General features: G+C 44.7%; 1 protein-coding gene across 2 annotated transcripts; it reads left to right on the top strand.

Annotated features, from left to right (window-relative positions):
• The first annotated feature begins 812 nt into the window (after positions 1-812).
• LOC139546238 (ankyrin repeat domain-containing protein 50-like) lies at positions 813-21,987 on the top strand. 2 transcript variants are annotated; one of them, XM_071354375.1, is made up of 5 exons: positions 813-3,285; positions 3,425-4,290; positions 13,261-13,496; positions 16,183-19,732; positions 20,780-21,987. In XM_071354375.1, exons 2-4 carry the CDS (start codon positions 3,869-3,871, stop codon positions 19,716-19,718), a joined length of 4,194 nt encoding a protein of 1,397 aa, XP_071210476.1. In that variant the 5' UTR covers positions 813-3,285; positions 3,425-3,868; the 3' UTR covers positions 19,719-19,732; positions 20,780-21,987. The 2 variants fall into 2 exon arrangements, with proteins under 2 accessions (XP_071210476.1, XP_071210475.1); XM_071354374.1 differs by having other exon boundaries at positions 813-4,290.
• The last annotated feature ends 5,027 nt before the right edge of the window (positions 21,988-27,014 follow it).

The following is a 27,014-nucleotide window of genomic DNA, read 5'->3' as shown; positions in this document are numbered from 1 at the left end:
TATTTAAGGGTTTGTCATTCGAAGTTCAAGCCAGTAAATACTCAAAGCAGAAACCGAGTGCTCCCTTTTTCCATTATTTTCCTGTATAGTCACCCGTTGAAGTGTCTTGGAGTAAGGAATGTGTTTTTTGGGCGGGGGGGGGGGGGGTTTGCTTCCAGTATCCATCAGTTACCTCAGTTGAACGGGAGGGTGTGTCGTTGACAAGCAGGAGAGAAACGGCCACTAAGAATAGCGGGGTTGTGTAAAGGCCAAGCGAAACGACAGGAATGTCTCTATGTCAGTCTAATGGCAGGCAGTTCCCCAGATGGCTCTTTAGGCTAGGATTACCATATCAGGTATCTAACGATCCCTTCCACCACAGGACCACATTTCACTTAAACAGATCCTACTAGACTGATCTATTGATTAATGTATTGACTGAAGTGGATTGATTACTGAAGTGATACATGTAGTCATGGATATTCTGCCATAGACAGGGTTACTTTCTTAATGTAATCTGTTAGTTACTAGTTAACTGTCAAATTGTGCTCAGTAACATCACTTTTTGGATTAGCCAAACTCTGTAATGTAATCTGATTATTTTCCCCTTTAAGAGGCATTAGAAGACAAACATGTAAACTCAGCAAGAAAAGTAAACGTCCTCTCACTGTCAACTGGGTTTATTTTCAGCAAACTTAACATGTGTAAGTATTTGTATGAACATATAACAAGATTCAACAACTGAGACATAAACTGAACAAGTTCCACAGACATGTGACTAACAGAAATTGAATAATGTGTTCCTGAACAAAGGGGGGGGGGGGTCAAAATCAAAAGTAACAGTCAGTATCTGGTGTGGCCACCAGCTGCATTAAGTACTGCAGTGCATCTCCTCCTCATGGACTGCACCAGATTTGCCAGTTCTTGCTGTGAGATGTTACCCCACTCTTCCACCAAGGCACCTGCAAGTTCCCGGACAATTCTGAGAGGAATGGCCCTAGCCCTCACCCTCCAATACAACAGGTCCCAGACGTGCTCAATGGGATTGAGATCCGGGCTCTTTGCTGGCCATGGCAGAACACTGACATTCCTTGCAGGAAATCACTCACAGAACGAGCAGTATGGCTGGTGGCATTGTCATGCTGGAGGGTCATGTCTGGATGAGCCTGCAGGAAGGGTACCACATGAGGGAGGAATATGTCTTCCCTGTAACGCACAGCGTTGAGATTGCCTGCAATGACAACAACCTCAGTCCGATGATGCTGTGACACACCGCCCCCGGACCCTCCACCTCCAAATCGATCCCGCTCCAGAGTACAGGCCTCGGTGTAACGCTCATTCCTTCGACGATAAACACGAATCCGACCATCACCCCTGGTGAGACAAAACCGTGACTCGTCAGTGAAGATAACTTTTTGCCAGTCCTGTCTGGTCCAGTGACGGTGGGTTTGTGCCCATAGGCGACGTTGTTGCCAGTGATGTGTGGTGAGGACCTGCCTTACAACAGGCCTACAAGCCTTCAGTCCAGCCTCTCTCAGCCTATTGCGGACAGTCTGAGCACTGATGGAGGGATTGTGCGTTCCCTGGTGTAACTCAGGCAGTTGTTGTTGCCATCCTGTACCTGCCTTGCAGGTGTGATGTTCGGATGTACCGATCCTGTGCAGATATTACACGTGGTCTGCCACTGCGAGGACGATCAGCTGTCTGTCCTGTCTCCCTGTAGCGCTGTCTTAGGCGTCTCACCGTATGGACATTGCAATGTATTGCCCTGACCACATCTGCAGTCCTCATGCCTCCTTGCAGCATGCCTAAGGCACGTTCACACAGATGAGCAGGGACTCTGGAAATCTTTCTTTTGGTGTTTTTCAGAGTCAGTAGAAAGGCCTCTTTAGTGTCCTAAATTGTCATAACTGTGACCTTAATTGCCTACCGTCTGTAAGCTGTTAGTGTCTTAACAACTGTTCCACAGGTGCATGTTCATTAATTGTTTATGGTTCATTGAACAAGCATGGGAAACGGTGTTTAAACCCTTTACAATGAAGATCTGTGAAGTTAATTTGTAAAAATCCAAATATCTTTAAAAGACAGGATTCTAAAAAAGGGACGTTTCTTTTTTTGCTGAGTTTATATTACCAATGGAACGACCATCTATTGCAGGATAAATCCATGTTAGCGTTTACATAGCTGGCTGTAATTGGATGTTGTATTTTACTTAATGAGTTTGTTATGGAGGCTTCTTCAAACCCATTGCTTTCTACTACAGCTAATAATACAATTAGGTTAGATCTTAAATTAAAAACTGAACTCTGTGAGATTTGCAGTCATTCCAATTAATTTAATACCCCTTGAGCTTCCATTTATAGGATTTGTAAATATATATTAGCCAAGTTGTTTTACCGGAGCATAACTCAAAAACGAAGCACTTATTAGCCTACTCTGTTTATGATTTTGTTGTCATGGAGAACTGATTGGGCTCATTGCTTCGAGTTGAAAAATAAATGCTTTGAACATCTGTTACTCTCCGGCCATAGACTAGTTACTTCTTCACAGAGGGCTTTGAATACCCTTTATTCTCTGGATGTCACAGAGAAACACCAAATCCATGTATTTTAACATTACCTCATAGTTCATATAGGGATACAATAATACATGTGTAGCCTATTTGAAACACCTCTCTGAGCTTTGCACGCTTTCTCAGTTTATTTCAAGCACAGTCGGCATCAGTACCCCATTTTTTTGCTTGCTATGAAGTCAACAAAGTGGCTTTGTCAGCGACTGCAGAAGGTTGGATTTATTCTTCAGTTGCGTTCCTGCGGCAACAGCAGGGTTCTGTTTTTATCACATCTGTTTAATAATAACCATGTGAGGAGTATTTAGACAGGAGTGTTGGAGCTCGTCCCTCGCTCCCAGACCCAGGACAAGGTGGACCCAGGAGGGGTGTGAGCCTCAGTTAAAGCATGCTGCTGTGGATGAACTTTGACCCCAAACAAGCCGTCCAACTCCTCCTATCTTGGATCACGTTTCTTATTCTCTCTTTTCTCTTCTTTCCTCACTCGCTCGCTCGCAGTTTAAATGCCTCTGCTTCAATACATGCCCTGACATGCTGAGAAACGGGAGGGGAGGAGCGGAAAAAAAGAGGACAAGAAAAACCGGAGAGCAGCTGAGAGGGTGAGAGGGTGGAGAGAGAGAGAGAGAGAAGGGGCGTGTGAAAGAGGAGGGAATTCCATATGAGCCAACTGTACAGAGAGACTCCAGAAGAGAAAAGCGAGGAAGCAGGACTGTCAGCAGCAGACACAGAAGATTTAGGTAGCATGTTATGTTAGGAAGGGTTGGGGAGATAAAACAAGGAGATTTTTTTATCTGTGGTTAAGTGAGCCCTTGTGGTAATCTCTCACTCTGTCTCTCTCTCTCTCTCTTTTTTTCCTCTCTCTCTGACGGAGGACAGGAGTGGTGTGTGAGCGAGCGTGTCAGTACTGGAGTTCTGTAGCGGCAGATACATTCTATTCATGGTCCATTTCCTTGTTTGGTTTTTTTTCTAACCTGAGGACCAGGTTGAGACGGCAGAGAGACACACCGATTGACTGGAGGAACCTGTGGAGAGATGAAAGGATCTCTCGCCACGCACCAGAGTATCCAGAGGACTGATCCAAGTTGCCTACAGACAACTGGGGAGGATTAAGAGACTCTGGGATGGTATCTGGAGGAGTCCCCAGATCATAACGTCTGACGCAGAACCTCCAGGACAGTACCCTGTCACCTTGTCACTGCCAGAGCTACCAAAGGTGTTGTATAGTACGTTCAAATTGAAAGAGAAACTATAAGAGACGCTGGGGAGTATGGGACGTTGGACCCGTGTTGGAGTGTCTCCTGGTTGGTTCCCAGGGGCCCGATGAGTGGCAGCAGCCATAACACCAGCCTGCTACGGGGCCGCCGCTTCTACTGCCGGGAATGGGCCCTGGAAAAGCTCCAGCGCTGTCTGGAGGCCAAGCCCGCTCCCGGCCGGCCCCCGGGGATCCTGGTAACTGGGGGTCCTGGGGCAGGAAAGACAGCTCTATGCACGGAGGCAGTATGGCCCACCTCAGACACAGGGCTGCGGGTGGGGCTGGCGCCCCACTGCCTTGCATTTCACTTCTGCCAGCGGGAGGATGGAAGGAGCATGGCGGTGTGGAGGTTTGTCCTGGGCCTAGTGGATCAGCTGAGGGCCAGCCCCCTCCTCCCCCTGGGGTACAGGGACACACTGGACACCCCCTTGGTGGCTCCCACCCTGGAGCCCCTACACTGCCAGAGGGACCCGGATGACACCTTCAAAAGGTCTGCACTCTATATTACTCCCTAGCGTTACTAACCAACTTATCTAGACAGCTTTGTGAATTGCTCTCTTTTGATGTGAATTCAACACATTCTGTCTGCAAAAAAAATTAAAAATAAAATGGATGTGAAATTTCTATAGCGAGATTTGAGGTTTGTCAAAACTCAAACATTGAGTCCGTCATGATTGATAGGGATACATATGTCTGGACAAAGAAACCCATTGTTTCATTTGTTCACAGTAGCATGCGAATAGTCATAGTAGCGTTAATGCATTTGGAAGGGAAGTGACATCATCACCAAGCAGACCAGTTCTCCAAGATGACTGTCCGTGACCACTTCTTACAGGTAATAAGTGAGTTTTCCATAAACATTCAGATTCCGTACTAAAAGCCTGTCACTGCTCGTGTTGTTTAGTCGAACAAAGAAGACCAAAAGAGCCACAGTGAAAAGTGAGCGATTGTCCCGCTTTCCTTGGTTTGTATAAGAATGTATTTCTCCGCTCATAATACAAGCCATTCAAGTGCTCTCACAATCGACCTCTCAGTCTGAATGAACGCTACAATGCTATTTATGACACGTCCTTTTAGAAACAAAGACGTGAAAAATGCGTTCCCTCGAGTTCGCAGAGACTTTGAGTCGTTGGTACCGCTCGGTGAGGTCGTCGTTCTCACGAGGGGACCCTCTCTGTCTCTCCGCTGCTGTCTGATGTTGACGCTGGTTGTGGAGGAACGCTCTCCCTCCCTGTTTGCTGTGTTTCTGGTGTGAAGTATTAGGGATACATTCCACATTTGCCCTCAGACTGACCCATAGCCTGGAGAGATCTGTGTGTGTTTGGCGCCTGAGTGAGAGAAAGGGGTTGTGGTTGAGCCACTGTCATGTGAACACTAAACAGTGGTCGACAAACAGGGGAAACGTGAGCTCGGAGTGGCAGCGAACGAATATACAGAGAATCCTTAGATTTGAACAGATGCTAGCTGGAGCCATTAGAGTCCTATATAACCGCTTAGCTTACACTGTCAACATCAACAATGGCTAGTCGACCCAACTACCAACCACCTTTTCCACTGCCTTTCTTCCAGCTATCTTCCCTCGTAAAGTTTGTCCTTAACCGTCCTTTAAACTATGCTGTTCTCTCTAGTCTAATCTAATTTCTGTTCCACAAGGCTGGCCCGTTGCTAAAAAGCTCGTCTGTTTTAAACCTTTTTTTTTTTTTTTTTACTTTTTTAAAAACTTTGGGCGAATTAGGGCTCACAGGGCCTGTGTTGTCAGCCTCTTCTCCACACCGTGTCCAATTTACAGCAGGGCTGAGAGGGTCAAAGGTTAGCCTGTGGCCAGGACCACGAGGACAGGATGGAGCAGGAAGCCCTCAGTCAATTAAAGGGCCGTTAATGTGGTTCTGTGCATGCATGTGCTCAAGACACACACACACACACACAAACTTTCCCTGTTATCCAATTAGTAAGACACAAGCTTGTGACCAGGAAGTTTTGGAACGGAGCATTCACTTTTAAATTCCTTCTCTTAAAAGGCACAAAGTGCTTTTACATAAACTCAAGCTGAGTCTATCGTTCAGTAATGGAAAACAAGGACTGCAACCCATATATTGTGTTCATGAGGCTGTATTGTATCAGTACAGGTGCGTCAAAGCTGGGCCCGAGAGACTGAAAAAACAGCTTCTAGCTCAAGGCCATCAGACTGTTAAACAGCAAATAAAACAAGGCAAGTCCGTTAAGAACAAATTCTTATTTACAATGACGGCCTACCAGGAAACAGTGGGTTAACTGCCTTGTTCAGAGGCAGAACAACAGATTTTTACCTTGTCAGCTCGGGGATTTGATCTAGCCACCTTTCGGTTACTGGCCCAATGCTCTAACCACTAGGCTACCTGCCGCCCGTCACTAACTCAGAGGCTGCTGCCTACATTGACTCACTAGTCACTTTAAACAATTCTACTTTAATAATGTTTACATATCTTACGTTACTCATCTCATATGTGTATATATTGCATCTTATACCATCTATTGCATCTTGCCTATGACACTCGGTCATCACTCATCCATATATTTATATACAGTTGAAGTCTGAAGTTTACATACAACTTAGCCAAATACATTTAAACTCAGTTTTTCACAATTCCTGACATTTAATCCCAGTAAAAATTCCCTGTTTTAGGTCATTTAGGATCACCACTTTATTTTAAGAATGTGAAATGTCAGAATAATAGTAGAGAGAATTATTTAATTCAGCTCTTATTTCTTTCATCACATTCCCAGTGGGTCAGAAGTTTACATGCACTCAATTAGTATTTGGTAGCATTGCCTTTAAATTGTTTAACTTGGGTCAAATGTTTCGGGTAGCCTTCCACAAGCTTCCCACAATAAGTTGGGTGAATTTTGGCCCATTCCTCCTGACAGAGCTGGTGTAACTGAGTCAGGTTTGTAGGCCTCCTTGCTTGCAGACACCTTTTCAGTTCTGCCCACAAAGTTTCTACAGGATTGAGGTCAGGGCTTTGTGATGGCCACTCCAATACCTTGACTTTGTTGTCCTTAGTCCATTTTGCCACAACCTTGGAAGTATGCTTGGGGTCATTGTCCATTTGGAAGACCCATTTGCAACCAAGCTTTAACTTCCTGACTGATGTCTTGATGTTGCTTCAATATATCCACATAATTTCCCATCCTCATGATGCCATGTATTTTGTGAAGCGCACCAGTCCCCCCTGCAGCAAAGCACCCCCACAACATGATGCTGCCACCCCCGTGCTTCACGGTTGGGATGGTGTTCTTCGGCTTGCAAGCTTCCCCCTTTCTCCTCCAAACATAACAATGGTCATTATGGCCAAACAGTTCCATTTTTGTTTTATCAGACCAGAGGACATTTCTCCTAAATGTACGATCTTTGTCCCCATGTGCAGTTGCAAACCATAGTCTGGCTTTTTTTATGGTGGTTTTGGAGCAGTGGCTTCTTCCTTGCTGAGCGGCCTTTCAGGTTATGTAGATATAGGACTCATTTTACTGTGGATACTTTTGTACCTGTTTCCTCCAGCATCTTCACAAGGTCCTTTGCTGTTGTTCTGGGATTGATTTGCACTTTTCGCACCAAAGTACGTTAATCTCTAGGAGACAGAACGCGTCTCCTTCCTGAGCGGTATGACTGCTGCATGGTCCCATGGTGTTTATACTTGCGTACTATTGTTTGTCCAGATGAACACGGTACCTTCAGGCGTTTGGAAATTGCTCCCAAGGATGAACCAGACTTGTGGAGGTCTACAAAAAAATTTCTGAGGTCTTGGCTGATTTCTAATGATTTCCCCATGATGTCAAGCAAAGAGGCATTGAGTTTGAAGGTAGGCCTTGAAATACATCCGCAGGTTCACCTCCAATTGACTCAAATGATGTCAATTAGCCTATCAGAAGCTTCTAAAGCCATTACATCATTTTATGGAATTTACCAAGCTGTTTAAAGGCACAGTCAACCTAGTGTATGTACAATTCTGACCCACTGGAATTATAAGTGAAATAATCTGTCTGTAAACAATTGTTGGAAAAATGACTTGTCATGCACAAAGTAGATGTCCTAACCGACTTGCCAAAACTATAGTTTGTTAACAAGACATTTGTGGAGTGGTTGAAAAACGAGTTTTAATGTCTCCAACCTAAATGTACGTAAACTTCTGACTTCACCTGTATACATTTTCTTTTTCCATCCCTTTTAGATTTGTTTGTATAAGGTAACTACCTTTAATTGTGAGGTTAGTTAGAGCAGGACGGTACAGAGTGAATGTGCCTTTGTTTCTGATTAACCACTTACATTAAACCGAGTTTTTGTTGGGGAATTGTTAGATATTACTGTCGGATCTAGAAGCGTACACTCGTATTAACATCTGCCAACCATGTGTATGTGACCAATAACATTTGATTTGATTCAAAACGGCTGTTTTGTATGTTTACATTAGCGGACACCTTCCCTTTGGGTCCTTCTAGAAGAGTCTAAGTGTAGGAGTGTGGAATCCATTGTTGAATGGCTGTGAATGACCAAGGCTGTTCAACAAAGACTTCAATATTGTTACATAACCTTTTACAAGTGTTATATGTAATACTTCATTGCGTTTATATCCCTGCTGAAGCAGACACTAGCAGGGTGACAGACACTGTTAAAACAACTGCAACGCCATAATGTCTTCACCCGCATTAAATTACTCACACACACACACACACACTAAACTCCCACTCTTCCTGGATTACTCAATGGTTTTTACAAGGCCTAAGTGTGGTGAAGCCACCCTCCCTCCTGTCCCAGGGGACTCTATAGAATACCATGTGTCCTGTCCCAGGGGACTCTATAGAACACCATGTGTCCTGTCCCAGGGGACTCTATAGAACACCATATAGAGGTGTCCTGTCCCAGGGGACTCTATAGAACACCATGTGTCCTGTCCCAGGGGACTCTATAGAACACCATGTGTCCTGTCCCAGGGGACTCTATAGAACACCATGTGTCCTGTCCCAGGGGACTCTATAGAACACCATGTGTCCTGTCCCAGGGGACTCTATAGAACACCATGTGTCCTGTCCCAGGGGACTCTATAGAACACCATGTGTCATGTCCCAGGGGACTCTATAGAACACCATGTGTCCTGTCCCAGGGGACTCTATAGAACACCATGTGTCCTGTCCCAGGGGACTCTATAGAAGTGTCCTGTCCCAGGGGACTCTATAGAACACCATATAGAGGTGTTCTGTCCCAGGGGACTCTATAGAACACCATGTGTCCTGTCCCAGGGGACTCTATAGAACACCATGTGTCCTGTCCCAGGGGACTCTATAGAACACCATATAGATGTGTCCTGTCCCAGGGGACTCTATAGAACACCATGTGTCCTGTCCCAGGGGACTCTATAGAACACCATATAGATGTGTCCTGTCCCAGGGGACTCTATAGAAGTGTCATGTCCCAGGGGACTCTATAGAACACCATATAGAAGTGGCCTGTCCCAGGGGACTCTATAGAAGTGTCATGTCCCAGGGGACTCTATAGAACACCATATAGAAGTGGCCTGTCCAGGTGTCTTTTACTATACTGTAATAATACATCTACTGGTCTAGGTGAGGGGGGGAAGCAAGTCCATAGTAGGTTTCACTTCCTAGATAGCAGCATCCTTTAATGGTGTCCATATACTGAATGATGTAATGATGATGTCCATATACTGAATGATGTAATGATGATGTCCATATACTGAATGATGTAGTGATGATGTAGTGTTGATGTCCATATACTGAATGATGTAATGATGATGTCCATATACTGAATGATGTAATGATGATGTCCATATACTGAATGATGTAGTGATGATGTAGTGTTGATGTCCATATACTGAATGATGTAATGATGATGTCCATATACTGAATGATGTAATGATGATGTCCATATACTGAATGATGTAGTGATGATGTAGTGTTGATGTCCATATACTGAATGATGTAATGATGATGTCCATATACTGAATGATGTAATGATGATGTCCATATACTGAATGATGTAGTGATGATGTCATGATGATGTCCATATACTGAATGATGTAATGATGATGTCATGATGATGTCCATATACTGAATGATGTAGTGATGATGTCCATATACTGAATGATGTAATGATGATGTAATGATGATGTCCATATACTGAATGATGTAATGATGATGTCATATACTGAATGATGTAATGATGATGTCATATACTGAATGATGTAATGATGATGTCCATATACTGAATGATGTAATGATGATGTCCATATACTGAATGATGTAGTGATGATGTCCATATACTGAATGATGTAATGATGATGTCCATATACTGAATGATGTAGTGATGATGTCATGATGATGTCCATATACTGAATGATGTAATGATGATGTCATGATGATGTCCATATACTGAATGATGTAGTGATGATGTCATGATGATGTCCATATACTGAATGATGATGTAGTGATGATGTCCATTGTCGTGTCTTTGCTATCATAAAATTGAAGACTTAGTTTTTATCAAAGATTCCTGTAATTAGTTATTACGCGATCAACTGATTAATAACGTAACTAATTAACTAGGAAGTTGGGGCACCAGGGAAAGTACTCAGATTACAAAGTTATAATTTCCCAATATAACCTTTCAGATATTTTCATATCTGATCTATAGTCTTCTGATTAATGATTATTTACTTTACCTCACGTTAGTCTCATTCCAAACGTCGTAAATTGTTGGTTATCTGCACAAACCCAGTTTTCACTATGAGTCATCCATACATCAATTGTCTTAAATCATTTATTTATTACTAACTAAGTAATTCACAGAAATGCACAAACAAACAAACAAACTTAAAATGGTTACATGAAATGATAGGAGAAATATGCCCTAGTGGGCTGAACCGGCATGGCGGCTTGTTAGACAAAGGGAAAATGGGGGTCGACTAAGAAGTCACTACAGAGTTCATAATTATAACAATTGACATGCTAATCCTTTACACATGAACGCTCACTCATTCGGGAACAATTGCAATCAATATATATATTTACGCTCAGTGTGTCGTCTTGATCGCTGGAGAAAAGTTAGTTTCTGTTGGAGAGTTTCGTCTGTCTTGGTTATTGTGGATAGTACAGAGTGACATTCGTTACAGAATGGATGTTTCGGCGGTTGTCGTTCTTCGCGTTCAATGATACCGAATTCCTAGCTGCAGACTAGTAGTCAATATCAAAGACTTGTTCTTATTCGTCTAAGAGTTTAACCACGTGGTATGGTTAAAGATTCAGGAATTGTCCACAACCTTCGTCTCCTCCTAATGGAGAAAAAACATGGTCTAGTGATAATTTCTCAGAGTTGGGTTTTTATTAGGATTGCAGAAAGGGGCTGTCCCAGGATGTCTGACCCAACTGGGCTCAGGGGCGGGTCCTCGGATTTAGTTCAAATAAAAAGGAATTGTATTTTTCTTAATTAAACAGTCCAACATCATATTACACAATTATACAAACAGTATCATACTCACTCATTCATCTTACAACAATTAGATGTAAACCTCATATCTGAGGTTATTATATAAACAGCGGTATGGTAATGTAGCCACACAGTCTCCCACGAGTTTCCCAAGTTGTGACAAACGGACCAGTTAATAGCTGGAATCTTCACCGATCTTTTATACTTTTTCTGGAACCTGAAATCTGTTTGTACCTCAAGTTCTGTGAGGTGGAAGAAATCCCTTTGTCCTGAAAGTTTACCCTCTCTCTAATACTGTTTGGCCATGAGGAGATTCTCAGGAATTTACGACGTCTCTCTGTGACCACAGCATGGGTTGAAGGAGGAAAGGGGGAGGCAGGGAGTGGCAGGGAGAGGGGGATGGGCTTTATGTACCTAAACAGGCAACGTCTTGACATACCCCCCCCTGGTGGTTTGGATCTTGTTTGTCCTGCAAGTTACAAATCAACATAAAATAATGAACACGTGGTGTCCTGTTTGTAGATCATCGTTGCAGTCCCCTCTGGTGGTTGAACTTGGCTTCTCTGAAAGCGGAGCAGTCCACCACAAGGATGGCAGTTGATGTCCGGTTGGTGATCGCCGTTGCGGTCCCTTCTAGTGATGTACCTTGGTAGGTTCCCTGGAAGCTGCAAAGTACCCCAGGGAGGGCCAGGGGATGTCCTGGTTGGTGATCGCCGTTGCGGTCCCCCCCCCCCCCCCCCCCCCCTTGGTGGTTTACCTTGGTAGGCTCTCTGACAGCGGGCATGCCGCCACAAGGATGTGCCGTGGGTGTCCGGATTTGGGGTCGCCATTCCGGACCCGTCGTCTGGTTGTCGTCCAGACTGGAAGATCTGAGCAGTAACTTAGGCAGATGTTAACAACGCACACACACTCATGAAATATATATATAATTACATTCATTCCCCAATGAGCAGCGTTGTGGCACTAAGATGTAATGATGATGTCCATATACTGAATGATGTAATGATGATGTAATGATGATGTCCATATACTGAATGATGTAATGATGATGTAATGATGATGTCCATATACTGAATGATGTAATGATGATGTCCATATACTGAATGATGTAATGATGATGTCCATATACTGAATGATGTAATGATGATGTCCATATACTGAATGATGTAATGATGATGCCATATACTGAATTATGTAATGATGATGTCCATATACTGAATGATGTAATGATGATGTAATGATGATGTCCATATACTGAATGATGTAATGATGATGTAATGATGATGTCCATATACTGAATGATGTAATGATGATGTCCATATACTGAATGATGTAATGATGATGTCCATATACTGAATGATGTAATGATGATGTCCATATACTGAATGATGTAATGATGATGCCATATACTGAATGATGTAATGATGATGTCCATATACTGAATGATGTAATGATGATGTAATGATGATGTCCATATACTGAATGATGCAATGATGATGTAATGATGATGTCCATATACTGAATGATGTAGTGATGATGTAGTGATGATGTCCATATACTGAATGATGTAATGATGATGTAATGATGATGTTCATATACTGAATGATGTAATGATGATGTCCATATACTGAATGATGTAATGATGATGTAGTGTTGATGTCCATATACTGAATAATGTAATGATGATGTCCATATACTGAATGATGTAATGATGATGTAGTGTTGATGACCATATACTGAATGATGATGTAGTGATGATGTAATGATGATGTCATATACTGAATGATGTAATGATGATGTAATGATGATGTCCATATACTGAATGATGTAATGATGATGTAATGATGATGTCCATATACTGAATGATGTAATGATGATGTAGTAATGATGCTGCAGCTGTTGGGTCTGTTTATGTTCCATGTGTGATGAAATACCAGCTACATTACATTTCAATAAATGACTCCTCTTTCTCTCCCCCCCCTCCAGGGCGGTGTTGTTGCCCTTGCTGAACCTCCCTCCCCCAGAGCAGTCCCTATTCCTGGTGGTAGACTCCCTGGAATCGGGGTATGGGGCCGGTGAGGTGTCCAGCTGTGCTGGGGCTCCAGGGAGGAGCAGCTCTATAACAGAGCTCCTATCCAGTCACCAGCACCTCCTGCCCAATTGGCTGCTCCTGGTCTGCTCTGTGCGCAGACAGAACAAGGCTGTGTGTAAGATGTTCTCAGGTATGTTTGGGAGATGTCTATAGACACGGCAGGAGTTGCGGGACGCTTTTAAAATGGTCTTTTATCCGGCATCTCAGCAAACCACACAGTCAGCAGAGGCGTCTGCGAGCTGGGGTGTAGATCGTTTCATGTCTCGGCCTGTGCAGGGGAAAGTTAATTCTTTAGCCGTTAGAGAGTAGTGAATGTGCTGCTAAAAAAGGCAAATCCGGGAGGCAGACGAACATAGCGAAGGGGGAAAAAAACACACAAAAAACACTGTTGTTGATTCCACTCGTTCACAAAGAAGCAGGCGGTAATAGAACTCAGTCAGATCAATATAATACAATAATAATAATAATACAACAATAATAATAATAATACAATAATAATAATAATAATAATACAATAATAATAATAATAATACAATAATAATAATAATACAATAATAATAATAATATAATAATAATACAACAATAATAATAATAATAATACAATAATAATAATACAACAATAATAATAATACAACAATAATAATAATAATAATACAACAATAATAATAATAATATAATAATAATAATACAATAATAATAATAATACAACAATAATAATAATAATACAATAATAATAATAATAATACAACAATAATAATAATAATACAATAATAATAATACAATAATAATAATACAACAATAATAATACAACAATAATAATAATAATATAATAATAATATAATAATAATAATAATAATACAATAATAATAATAATAATACAATAATAATAATAATACAACAATAATAATAATAATACAATAATAATAATAATACAATAATAATAATAATATAATAATAATAATATAATAATAATAATAATACAATAATAATAATAATACAATAATAATAATACAACAATAATAATAATACAACAATAATAATAAAACATAAGCGTTCTGAGTTTTGATCGATGTTGGGAGAAATAGCCTATTTAGATGTTGAACCGTAACTGATTTTCTTTGTGTACAAATATATATATATATTTTTATAATAGATTTATTTTTAAACAGTTTACCGAGGTCCAGACCTCCTGTGTCCTTTGTATGTAGTTAGGACCATGTCAAGAGCAGCCACTCAGCGATTTGACAGCTCCAATGCAGTTAACATCTCCGACACCGCCAAATCATCTGAGGAAACGCCGGGCTATTCTAACGCTTGATAGGATTGAATCCAGGCCTAACAATAGTATCTCATGTTGATCAACTGATAGTTCTGTGTTTTCAACAAGCCTATATATAGCGTGGACAATATCTCCAGTCAGGCTTTTTAACAAAACGTTTCTAGAATAGACATTTTTCTTATTTGTTTTTCCATGTTTGGGTATTGTAATGTAAATGCCGTTTTTCTACCATCTTAGTAATTTAGCAAGACAGTCTTATCCAGAGCGACTTACAGTTAGTCACCTTTTAGCAGAGACTCCCAGCTAAAATAAAGGTCAAAATGTTCAAGTCAGCTAGGTGAGACAACCACATATCAAATGTTATTAGTCACATGCGCCGAATACAACCTTACAGTGAAATACTCACTTACAAACCCTTAACCAACAATGCAGTTTAAAAAAAATACAGATAAGAAATAAAAGTAACAAGTAGTTAATGAGCAGCAATAAAATAACAATAGCGAGACTATATACAGGTGGGGTACCGGTACAGAGTCAATATGTACATGTAGGTAGAGTTATTAAAGTGATGATGCATAGATGATAACAAAAGAGAGTAGCAGCGGTGTAAAAGAGAGAGGGGGGGGGGCAAAGCAAATAGTCAGGGTAGCCATTTGATTAGCTGTTCAGGAGTCATATGGTTTGGGGGTAGAAGCTGTTTAGAAACCTCTTGGACCTAGACTTGGCACTCCAGTACCGCTTGCCGTGCAGTAGCAGGGAGAACAGTCCATGGCTAGGGTGGCTGGGGTCTTTGACAATTCTTAGGGCTTTCCTCTGACACCGCATGGTATAGAGGTCCTGGATGGCAGGAAGCTTGGCCCCGGGGATGTACTGGGCCGTACGCAGTAAGCTGCTATATCGAGGGAAAAGTTGCTATCAGCCAAGTCGGTGCTAATAAGAAAAAAAAGAGTGTGACTGCTAGAACAGAAAGGCTGTTAATAACAGTTCATCAACAAAGCGACGAGTGACAAACCGTTGTGTTTCCTTCCTTTTTTTCCCAGGCGTGCTGAATGCTTGATGTAGTGTTCAGTAACCACACGGGACAAAAAAATGTAGTTTTATTTTAGAACGCGGAAGAACACCATGCTCTCATTACTATCGGGTGGGTGACATCTGAACACGTCTGTGCTGGAGAGGAGGAGAGATTTCCACCACACACTGCTTAACACCAGTAAATATCTCTCTGGCACCAACGGTGAAAAATGGAAGTGTGAATCCAATGCCATTGTATGGTAGTCTTGATATCCCACTGGCTGACTGAAGCTGACTGCTGTTACAACACCTTTTATGTATCTGTTTCTACAGTCCAATACCTCTTCCTGAAGTAGCTAATGTTTGTTCTGAAGTTACGTTAAGTGACATTATCTCTCTCTCTCTCTCTCTCTCTCTCTCTCTCTCTCGCTCTCTCGCTCTCTCTCTCTCTCTCTCTCTCTCTCTCTCTGTCGCTCTCTCTCTCTCTGTCGCTCTCTCTCTCTCTCTCTCTCTCTCCTCTCGGTAGGTTTCCGTAAGCTGTGTCTGGACGATCTGCGTAAGCCTGCGCCTGTGCGTGACGTGCAGCACTATATCCTGCGGAGGCTGGACCAGGAGGGGGCGCTCCGCCGACAGCTGACCCCCGAGACGGCCGACATGCTCAACCTGCTGCACATCAAGAGTGGTGGCTGCTTCCTGTTCCTGGAACGCGTTCTAGACGGTGTGGCGGGGGCCTTGGTGGGTCTCCGGGAGATCCGGGACATCCCCGGGACCCTCAACGGCCTCTACCTGTGGCTCTGTCAGAGACTCTTCCCCAGGGGCCTGTTCCTCCAAGTCAGGCCCCTCCTCAACGCCCTCCTGGCCTCACCCAGGCCCCTCACCACCCAGGAGCTCTACACCGCCACCTGGACCCAGGACATGTCCCTCAGCCCTCTGGACTTCCAGAGCAGGCTACAGGCTCTGTCCACGCTGCTCATCGACGGACTTGGAGGCAGAAAGCTCCTGTTCCACACTAGTTTTGCAGAGTGGCTGACGGACGTGAAGTACTGCACCCAGAAGTATTTGTGTAGCATGTCTGAGGGACACACCATGCTGGCCATGGCTCTCACCTTGCGCGCCCCACACCTTAACACAGAGGACACCTGTCAGATGGGCTCGCACCTGGTCAGCTCAGGCATGCACAAGGACAACCCTGCCCTCCTGGCCCTGTGGCTTTTGTGGGCTGATGTGCCCCCTCTGACTAGGCCCTTTTCCCCCTCTTCCCCTGCCTCTCAGCCCCCTGTCCTGGTCAGGCAGGAGGTCCTCCAGCTGCTGATGAAGAGTGGGGTGTTCCCTCCCTCCTGTGCCCCAGATGGAGGCCCCAGCGTGGGGGTACACTGTGCAGGAGGAGGGGGGACCATCATCGGGCAGGCGCTGGAGAGGCAGGACACAGTGAGGGTGCTACTGGACAGCGGGGTCAGCGTGAACCGGGCCGACCCCACAGACGGACGCACGCTCCTGGCCAGTGCGGCCCATGCAGGCTCAGCCAACGTGACCGACCTACTCCTGTTCCGAGGGGCTGACCCTCTGATCAGTGACCACCAGGGCCAGACCCCCTTAACGCTGTCTGCCAGGCAGGGCCATGTCAGGGTGCTGGGGATGTTGTTGGACTGGGCCAGGGGGCTGGAGCAGGAGGCCGGCTTGGGGATGGTGGAGCATGCAGACAGCGAGGGCTGGACGGCCTTGCGGTCAGCGGCCTGGGGGGGTCACACCGAGGCCGTGCACCTCCTCCTTGATGCAGGGGCGGACGTGGACGGGTGTGATGCTGAAGGCCGATCGGCGCTAAGAGCGGCTGCCTGGGGGGGTCACGAGGAGATCCTCCTCACTCTGCTGGACCACGGGGCGCAGGTGGACAAGGTTGACCGGGAGGGCCGCACGCCACTGATTGCCGCCGCCTACATGGGCCATCGGGAGGCGGTAGAGATCCTGCTGGACCACGGGGCAGAGGTCGACCTGGCCGACGGAGACGGCCGTACTGCCCTGTCAGTGGCTTCTCTCTGTGTGCCCACAGCGGCTGGAGTCAAAGGTTACGGCGAAGTGGCCAGCCTGCTGTTAGAGCGAGGGGCGGACCCGGGGCACAGGGACCAGGATGGGATGACCCCTCTGCTGCTGGCGGCGTATGAAGGTCATGAGGAAGTGGTAGAACTGTTGTTAGAGGCTGGGGCCGACGTAGACGAGAACGCCGGGCCACACGCCGCCGCCACTTCTGCTGCCGTAACCCCGCTGTTGGCGGCTGCTGCAATGGGCCATTCTGCGACAGTGGGCAGGGTGCTGTTCTGGGGCGCTACGGTGGATGGCATCGACGGGGAGGGTCGTACAGCTCTGAGCCTGGCAGCAGCACGGGGCAGCGTGGAGGTGGTCAGAGCGCTTCTGGACCGAGGGCTGGATGAGAACCATAAAGACGATCTGGGCTGGACCCCGCTGCACGCCGCCGCCTGCGATGGCCACCGGGGGGTCTGTGCCGTCCTGACGGAGCGTGGGAGCACGGCGCGGGTCGGAGAAATGGACATCGAGGGACGAACGCCCCTCATCCTGGCCGCGCAGGAGGGCCACTGTGGCACGGTGAGGCTTCTGCTGGACCGCCGCTCGCTCATCGACCACCGGGCGTACGACGGCCACTCTGCGCTGAGCGCCGCCGCCCTGGAGGGCCACGCTGAGGTGGTGGAGCTACTGATGAGGCGGGGCACGGACACGGACGTACGGGACGCAGAGGGCCGCCCGCTCCTCTACCTCCTGGTGCTGGAGGATCATCTGGACATGGCTGCCCTCATCATGGAGAAAGGAGGCGTGCCCCTGGAGTCCCGGGACGGGGAGGGGCGCACGGCGCTGCACGTGGCCTCCTGGCAGGGCAACCTGGAGGCAGTGGGGCTGCTGTTGAGCCATGGGGCGGACCCTAACACCCAGGACGGGGAGGGACGACCCCCCTTGCACTCCATAGCCTGGCGGGGTCATGTTGAGCCTGGTCGTCTGCTCCTGGAGGTCAGGGGGGTCAACGTGGATCTGGCCTGCCGCCAGCAGGGGGCCACGGCACTGAGCATTGCGGCTCAGGAGGGCCACGCCAATATCGTTGCCATGCTACTGGAGGGAGGGGCCAACCCAGACCACATAGACAAGTACGGCCGCAGCCCCGTCAAGGTGGCCGGGAAGAGGGGCCACTTCACTATCGTCAGGCTGCTGGAGAGCTACGGAGCCAAACCGTACTCGGTCCGTCTGCCCCCGCCCAACACCCTGTCGCCACGGTCATCCACTGTGAAGAGCCCGTCCTCCGCCTGCTCAGGGAGTAACGTGGCCCAGGCAGGGCGTCATCATGGTGCTAGCACCTCCTCAGCCTCCTGCTCCCCAGGTTCCACAGCCGAGCATTTCCACTCCATCCAGAGCTCCCAGACATCCTCCTCCACAGCCTCCTGCTCCACAGCCCACTCCCAGGCCACGGTGCAGACCGTCCCCGCTGACAGCCTGTCCTTCACCCAGCAGATCCAACAGCACTCCCTTCCACGCTGCCGCTCCCGCCACTCCACCCTGCCTCCACCCGGCTCTGCCCGTGGCAGCCTGCACGGAACCAGCCACAGGGCCCAGTGCCCTAAGGCCAGCCCTCCTCCACCCACCCTCTGCACAGTCACGGCCATGGTGCATGACTCTGAACAGACTTACAAAGGCTACCCAGCAGGGTTCGACTATCCCAGTAAACACAACTCCCCCAGCTTGATCCAGGAGGAGAGGTCTCAGTACGGAGGGGGGAGGTGGAACTCTGTCATGGCTTCTCTAGGGGTGACGCCTGGACAAGATGGCCCCAAAAACAGGGACAGTCTCCCTATGGGCTACCCTTACCTGGTCCAGAGCCCGGCCCAGAGAGAGACATGGGAGGAGAACCAGAAGATGTCTATAACCCCCGGTAGTGCCTTATCTCCTCCCTGCATGGTGGTCATGACGACCACGGACCCCCAGCTCAACCTGAAACAGGCCATCAAGCTGCAGTTTGAAGGGCCCACCAGCGCTGCCTTATACAAGAGGGAGACGCCCCTGTGAACTCCAACCTAACGGTGAGTACCTGTCTGTTAGTCACCAAAGAGAGTAGAATAACTGTAAAAGCTGTGAGACAGAGGCTTATATTATTATTATTTTATAATATTATTATTATTATATTATTATTATTTTATTATATTATTAGTATATCATTAGTATATTATTAGTATATCATTAGTATATTATGTTTATATTATTAGTATATTATTAGTATATCATTAGTATATTATTAGTATAGCATTAGTATATCATTAGTATATTATGTTTATATTATTAGTATATTATTAGTATATCATTAGTATATTATTAGTATATTATGTTTATATTATTAGTATATTATGTTTATATTATTAGTATATCATTAGTATATTATGTTTATATTATTAGTATATCATTAGTATATTATGTTTATATTATTAGTATATCATTAGTATATTATTAGTATAGCATTAGTATATCATTAGTATATCATTAGTATATCATTAGTATATTATGTTTATATTATTAGTATATCATTAGTATATCATTAGTATATTATTAGTATAGCATTAGTATATCATTAGTATATCATTAGTATATCATTAGTATATTATGTTTATATTATTAGTATATCATTAGTATATTATTAGTATATTATTTTTTATATTATTAGTATATTATTTTTACATTATTAGTATATCATTAGTATATTATTAGTATATTATTAGTATATTCCAAACTAAAGGCACCCTGGTGTTTTCCTTCATTGTCTTAAGAGATGCTGAATGTAGAGAGGTGTTACGTCAGAAATCAATTCTCACTAAACTTCCTACTCAAAAGCTGTTATTTGGACACCAGTTGGTGTTACTTTGTGTCCATTTTTTCTATTTCATCACATTGATCTTCCCCAGAGTTAAAGTCAAGTCTACAGTGGTATTATATTATATAACCCACCTTTTAAAACCAGAGCTTCATGACACCGCGACCTCTCAAGGATGGCACGTCGCAAACCACGTCCTGTCCTTTTTCAGGTGGTACATTTGGAGGAATGCTTGGCATTTTAATGACCGCGTTCTCTGTTGTAGGTTCTAGGTGGACGTGGAGTTCAAGGGTCCGTTTTCAGAATGGATAATGGTTCTTACGGGGCAGATGAGAGCCGGAAGGGGCTTCTCTCTCACCCCCACCCTCTCCGCATTCAGCTCAGCGGACCAGAGGAAGAATGGAGAGACTGAAAGACTTCAAAGCCGTTTACATTCCAGACTTTTTCCTTCGCCTGTTTTGAGCAGCTGTCACTAAATAGCGGGGACACACACACACACACACACACATTCCTCAGACACAAAGCCTTGCCTCTTCTCTTCAGTGGAGTTGACATTGTCATGAGTGCCATGGACAAGTCGGATGGAGAGGGGCTATCGGTCCACCCTCCTGCTGATCTACCACACAGAGACAGACCAGAGTGTGTGTGACAGTTCTCTGACACACAGTAACAGACCAGAGAGTGTGTGTGTGTGACAATTCTGTGACACACAGGCCCAACACAGGGCTGTGGTCTCACCAGGGTTTGACGCTTAACCAATCATCAATGGACTTCTTCAGAAATCAAACTTCTCTACTCTACGGTGGATGAAAAACATGAATTTGAAGCCAGGACAGAACAGCCATAATAGACGTGTGAAAGGGTTCTCACTAAGATGAGACTAGATGGGCAAGGAGACCCACGACAACACACTCACACAGGACTTAAGATAGTTTTTTTTTTTATATTAGGAGCTCTTTTTCACACCGTAGCTGTTTTGAAAGCAACGATTCTCCTGCCTGTGTGAGGGCACGATTGATGCCTTGATCTTCCTCCAGACTTTTGCTCTCTCTACTTTTAAAACCCTGAGACATGGCAGGTATTACCAGCTTGGAGTTTGTCGACGCGCATCTATGGCGGCCACGAGCCATACAAGTCAGCAGAAAAGACCGCAGTCCTACCAAAAGCCTGACCTAGCCTACAATGCTGTTGAAATGCTGCTATGTTAATGACATTAACCAACCAGCAGGCGGAATGTTCTTCTAGCACACTCTGAGTAATGCTGTTGGAAAGGAACTGCTAATGATGACATAAATCTAAAGATAGATTAGAAAGAAAGACAGAAGGTAGGAGTTTAGCTAGCTATTCATTTTAAATCATTGATCTGGCCTAAGTACTTCCATTTGTTCTTGTTACCATTTTATTCATATTTGAAAGCAAAATGCCGTTCTTTAATTAAAATTGCAGACGTGCTGTAACTAATGTCAAACACTGTTTGAGGTGTGTGTGTGTGTGTGTGTGTGTGTGTGTGTGTGTGTGTGTGTGTGTGTGTGTGTGTGTGTGTGTGTGTGTGTGTGTGTGTGTGTGTGTGTGTGTGTGTGTGTGTGTGTGTGTGTGTTAGCGTGGGCCTGTACTCTTAGTGTACAGCTTGCATCTGTGGAACGAGACGGAGGTGTTATACATAGCATGTTTGCGTCACAAAGACCGAGATGAAAGAGACGTGGTTTCCTCACGGACCAGCTGCACATCAGAGATACACATCAGAGATGCACATCAGAGATGCACATCAGAGATACACATCAGAGATACACATCAGAGATACACATCAGAGATGCACATCAGAGATGCACATCAGAGATACACATCAGAGATGCACATCAGAGATACACATCAGAGATACACATCAGAGATACACATCAGAGATACACATCAGAGATACACATCAGAGATGCACATCAGAGATGCACATCAGAGATGCACATCAGAGATACACATCAGAGATGCACATCAGAGATACACATCAGAGATACACATCAGAGCTGCAGCAGGTCAGGAAGGTCGCTGCCCTGAATTTTTCAGATTAAATCAATCTAATTTCAACATAATTTGCAAGAACTATGTATACAATTCCACATAGAAATGTAAAACATATTTTGTATCCTATGTTCAATATACACTGAGTGGACAAATCATTAGGAACATCTGCTATTTCCTTGACATAGACTGACCAGGTGAAAGCTACGATCCCTTATTAATGCCCCCGGTTAAATCCACTTCAATCAGTATAGATGAAGGGGAGGGGACAGGTTAAAGAAGGACTTTAAAGCCCTGAGACAATTGAGACATGGATTGTGTATGTGTGTCATTCAGAGGGTGAATGGGCAAGACAAAATATTTAAGTGCCTTTGAACAGGATATGGTAGTAGGTGACAGGCGTACCGGTTTGTTAAAAAAAAAAAATGCAACTCTGCTGGGTTTTTCACACTCAACAGTTTCCCGTGTGTATCAAAAATGGTCCACCACCCAAAGGACATCCAGCCAACTTGACACAACTGTGGGAAGCATTGGAGTCGACATGGGCCAGCATCCCTGTGGAACTCTTTTCGACGCGTTCATAGGCTGTTCTGGGGGAGGGATTGCAGGTATACTCCATTGAGTGGGTGAAATGATGCAACATTTTATATTTTATTATATTATTTATTTCACCTTGTTTCAATGTTGAGAGTAAAATGAATCAACGTCATGCCATCAACCTAAATAAAGAGGTAACAGTATATTGAAATGAAAATGTGAAGCCACAGTCTGAACAGCGATTCCTGACTGAGCAGCGATTCCTGACTGGTATATGCGGCGTAATGTCTGCCATCCAGAAGGCTGCTTACCTCTATGTACCCTGCTTACCTCTGTGTACCCTGCTTACCTCTGTACCTTGCTTACCTCTGTGTACCCTGCTTACCTCTATGTACCCTGCTTACCTCTGTGTACCCTGCTTACCTCTGTGTACCCTGCTTACCTCTATGTACCCTGCTTACCTCTGTTTACCCTGTTTACCTCTGTGTACCAAGCTTACCTCTGTACTCTGCTTACCTCTATGTACCCTGCTTACCTCTGTGTACCTCTGCGTACCTCTGTGTACCCTGCTTACCTCTGTGTACCCTGCTTACCTCTATGTACCCTGCTTACCTCTGTGTACCCTGCTTACCTCTGTGTACCATGCTTACCTCTGTGTACTCTGCTTACCTCTGCTTACCTCTATGTACCCTGCTTACCTCCATGTACCCTGCTTACCTCTGTTTACCCTGCTTACCTCTGTGTACCATGCTTATCTCTGTGTACTCTGCTTACCTCTATGTACCCTGCTTACATCTGTGTACCCTGCTTACCTCTATGTACTCTGCTTACCTCTGTGTACCTCTGTTTACCTCTGTGTACCCTGCTTACCTCTGTGTACTCTGCTTACCACTGTGTACCCTGCTTACCTCTATGTACCCTGCTTACCTCTATGTACCTCTATGTACCTCTATGTACTCTGCTTACCTCTATGTACCCTGCTTACCTCTATGTACCTCTATGTACCTCTATGTACTCTGCTTACCTCTATGTACCCTGCTTACCTCTATGTACCTCTATGTACCTCTATGTACCATGCTTACCTCTATGTACCCTGCTTACCTCTATGTACCTCTATGTACCTCTATGTACCATGCTTACCTCTATGTACCCTGCTTACCTCTATGTACCTCTATGTACCTCTATGTTCCTCTATGTACCTCTATGTACCATGCTTACCTCTATGTACCCTGCTTACCTCTATGTACCTCTATGTACCTCTATGTACCTCTATGTACCATGCTTACCTCTATGTACCTCTATGTACCCTGCTTACCTCTATGTACCTCTATGTACCTCTATGTACTCTGCTTACCTCTATGTACTCTGCTTACCTCTATGTACCCTGCTTACCTCTATGTACCTCTATGTACCTCTATGTACCATGCTTACCTCTATGTACCCTGCTTACCTCTATGTACCTCTATGTACCTCTATGTACCATGCTTACCTCTATGTACCCTGCTTACCTCTATGTACCTCTATGTACCTCTATGTACCTCTATGTACCATGCTTACCTCTATGTACCCTGCTTACCTCTATGTACCTCTATGTACCTCTATGTACCTCTATGTACCATGCTTACCTCTATGTACCTCTATGTACCATGCTTACCTCTATGTACCTCTATGTACCATGCTTAGCTTTGGAAAACAAGCTGTGGACGTTTCAGCTGAGCTAACATGTCAACACATTTAGACGCTGAGCAGCTTTCAGCTCATTTTTTTTCTACACAAAAATGAGCTGAAAGCTGGATACCAGGAGAATGCTACCTGCTCCAATGCATAGTGCCAACTGTAAAGTTTGGTGGAGGAGGAATAATGGTCTGTGCTTTGTGGCAGGCCACACTGTTTCAGCATGACAATGCCCCTGTGCACAAAGCGAGGTCCATACAAAAATGGTTTGTCAAGATCAGTGTGGAAGAACTTGACTGACCTGACCTCAACCCTATTGAACACCTTTTGGAATGTCGACTGCGAGCCAGGCGTTATCACCCAACCATCAGTGCCTGACCTCACTAATGCTCTTGTGGCTGAATGGAAGCAAGTCCCTGCAGTAATTTAATTTAAGTACCTTTATTTAACTAGGCAAGTCAGTTAAGAACAAATTCTTATTTTCAATGACAGCCTAGGAACAGTAGGTTAACTGCCTTGTTCAGGGGCAGAATGACAGATTAGTACCTTGTCAGCTAGGGGATTCGATCTTGCAACCTTTCGGTTACTAGTCTAACGCTCTAACCACTAGGCTACGCTGCCGCGCCCAATGTTCCAACATCTAGTGGAAAGCCTTCCCAGAAGAATGGAGGCTGTTATAGCAGCAAAGGGGGGGGGACTAACTCCATATTAATGCCCATGATTTTTGGAATGAGATGTTGGACGAGCAGGTGTCCACATACATTTGGTCATGTAGTTTATGTCTAATCAAATATGAAATTCAACAGTTTTTTTTGTTGGGGGGAAATTTACGTGGCATTTCCAATGCAATTTCTACATGTACATTGATCTGATGATTATGTTGACATTTGATTGCTGTACTAACCTGTTAGTCATGTTAAGTCATTGTATTTAAGTGTAAGTGTTTAGCTGGTTGAAATGAGATGATAAATAGTACTGGTTGATTACTTTTTTTCAAATCCAATGCAATTTTACACATAATACATTGATAAAATTACATTGAAACAACATTCATTCAACCAGTGGGTATCCTCAGATTATATATACATTACCAGTCAAAAGTTTGGACACACCTACTCATTCAAGAATCAAGAATCTAAAATATATTTTGATTTGTTTAACACTTTTTTTTTTGGTTACTACATGATTCCATATGTGTTATTTCATAGTTTTGATATCTTCACTATTATTCTACAATGTAGAAAATAGTAAAAGTAAAGAAAAACCTTTAAATGAGTAGATGTGTCCAAACTTTTGACTGGTACTTCAGATCATCTGGGGAGATTCTCAACTCGGCAAAAGTCTGTTCTCCCCTCTTCCTTGACCCGGAAACCGAGTGGACGAGGAGAGTGTCAATAGACTAGTAGGTTCACCTCCTCGATGACCTACTTCTGCAGAGGATGTACCTACGCCAGAGTATACTGCCAGCGAGTGTGGAGGTGTTTAAAAACCATACCCCCTTTCAATAAACTGTTATTTTCCCCAAGGAGAAAAGCACGCACAGAAAAGCATGACACGATACTTATCATTTTATCTATAACATGTCTTGCACAACTAGCTACATTAAGTTTTATCACTTTATAAATGTATTTTGTGATTCCACTATGTAAACATCATTTGTAAGTGGAGAAGGAGAGTCAACACGTCCGAAGAGGGTTTTCCTTCTCGTATTGGTGCCAGTCTCAGTAACTGGCTTCACTGCCAGTCTCAGTAGCTGGCTTCACTGCCAGTCTCAGTAACTGGCTTCACTGCCAGTCTCAGTAACTGGCTTCACTGCCAGTCTCAGTAACTGGCTTCACTGCCAGTCTTAGTAATTGGCTTCACTGCCAGTCTTAGTAATTGGCTTCACTGCCAGTCTCAGTAACTGGCTTCACTGCCAGCCTGATTAACTGGCTTCACTGCCAGCCTGATTAACTGGTTTCACTGCCAGTCTCAGTAACTGGCTTCACTGCCAGTCTCAGTAACTGGCTTCACTGCCAGCCTCAGTAGCTGGCTTCACTGCCAGTCTCAGTAACTGGCTTCACTGCCAGCCTCAGTAACTGGCTTCACTGCCAGCCTGATTAACTGGTTTCACTGCCAGTCTCAGTAACTGGCTTCACTGCCAGCCTCAGTAGCTGGCTTCACTGCCAGTCTCAGTAACTGGCTTCACTGCCAGCCTCAGTAACTGGCTTCACTGCCAGCCTGATTAACTGGCTTCACTGCCTCCTCTTCAAAGGGAAATAAAAACAGACTGCCCC

This window comes from Salvelinus alpinus, chromosome 20, assembly GCF_045679555.1.
Source record: "Salvelinus alpinus chromosome 20, SLU_Salpinus.1, whole genome shotgun sequence".
Classification (NCBI taxonomy): domain Eukaryota; kingdom Metazoa; phylum Chordata; class Actinopteri; order Salmoniformes; family Salmonidae; genus Salvelinus; species Salvelinus alpinus.
This window is presented reverse-complemented; position numbering and strand designations above follow the sequence as displayed.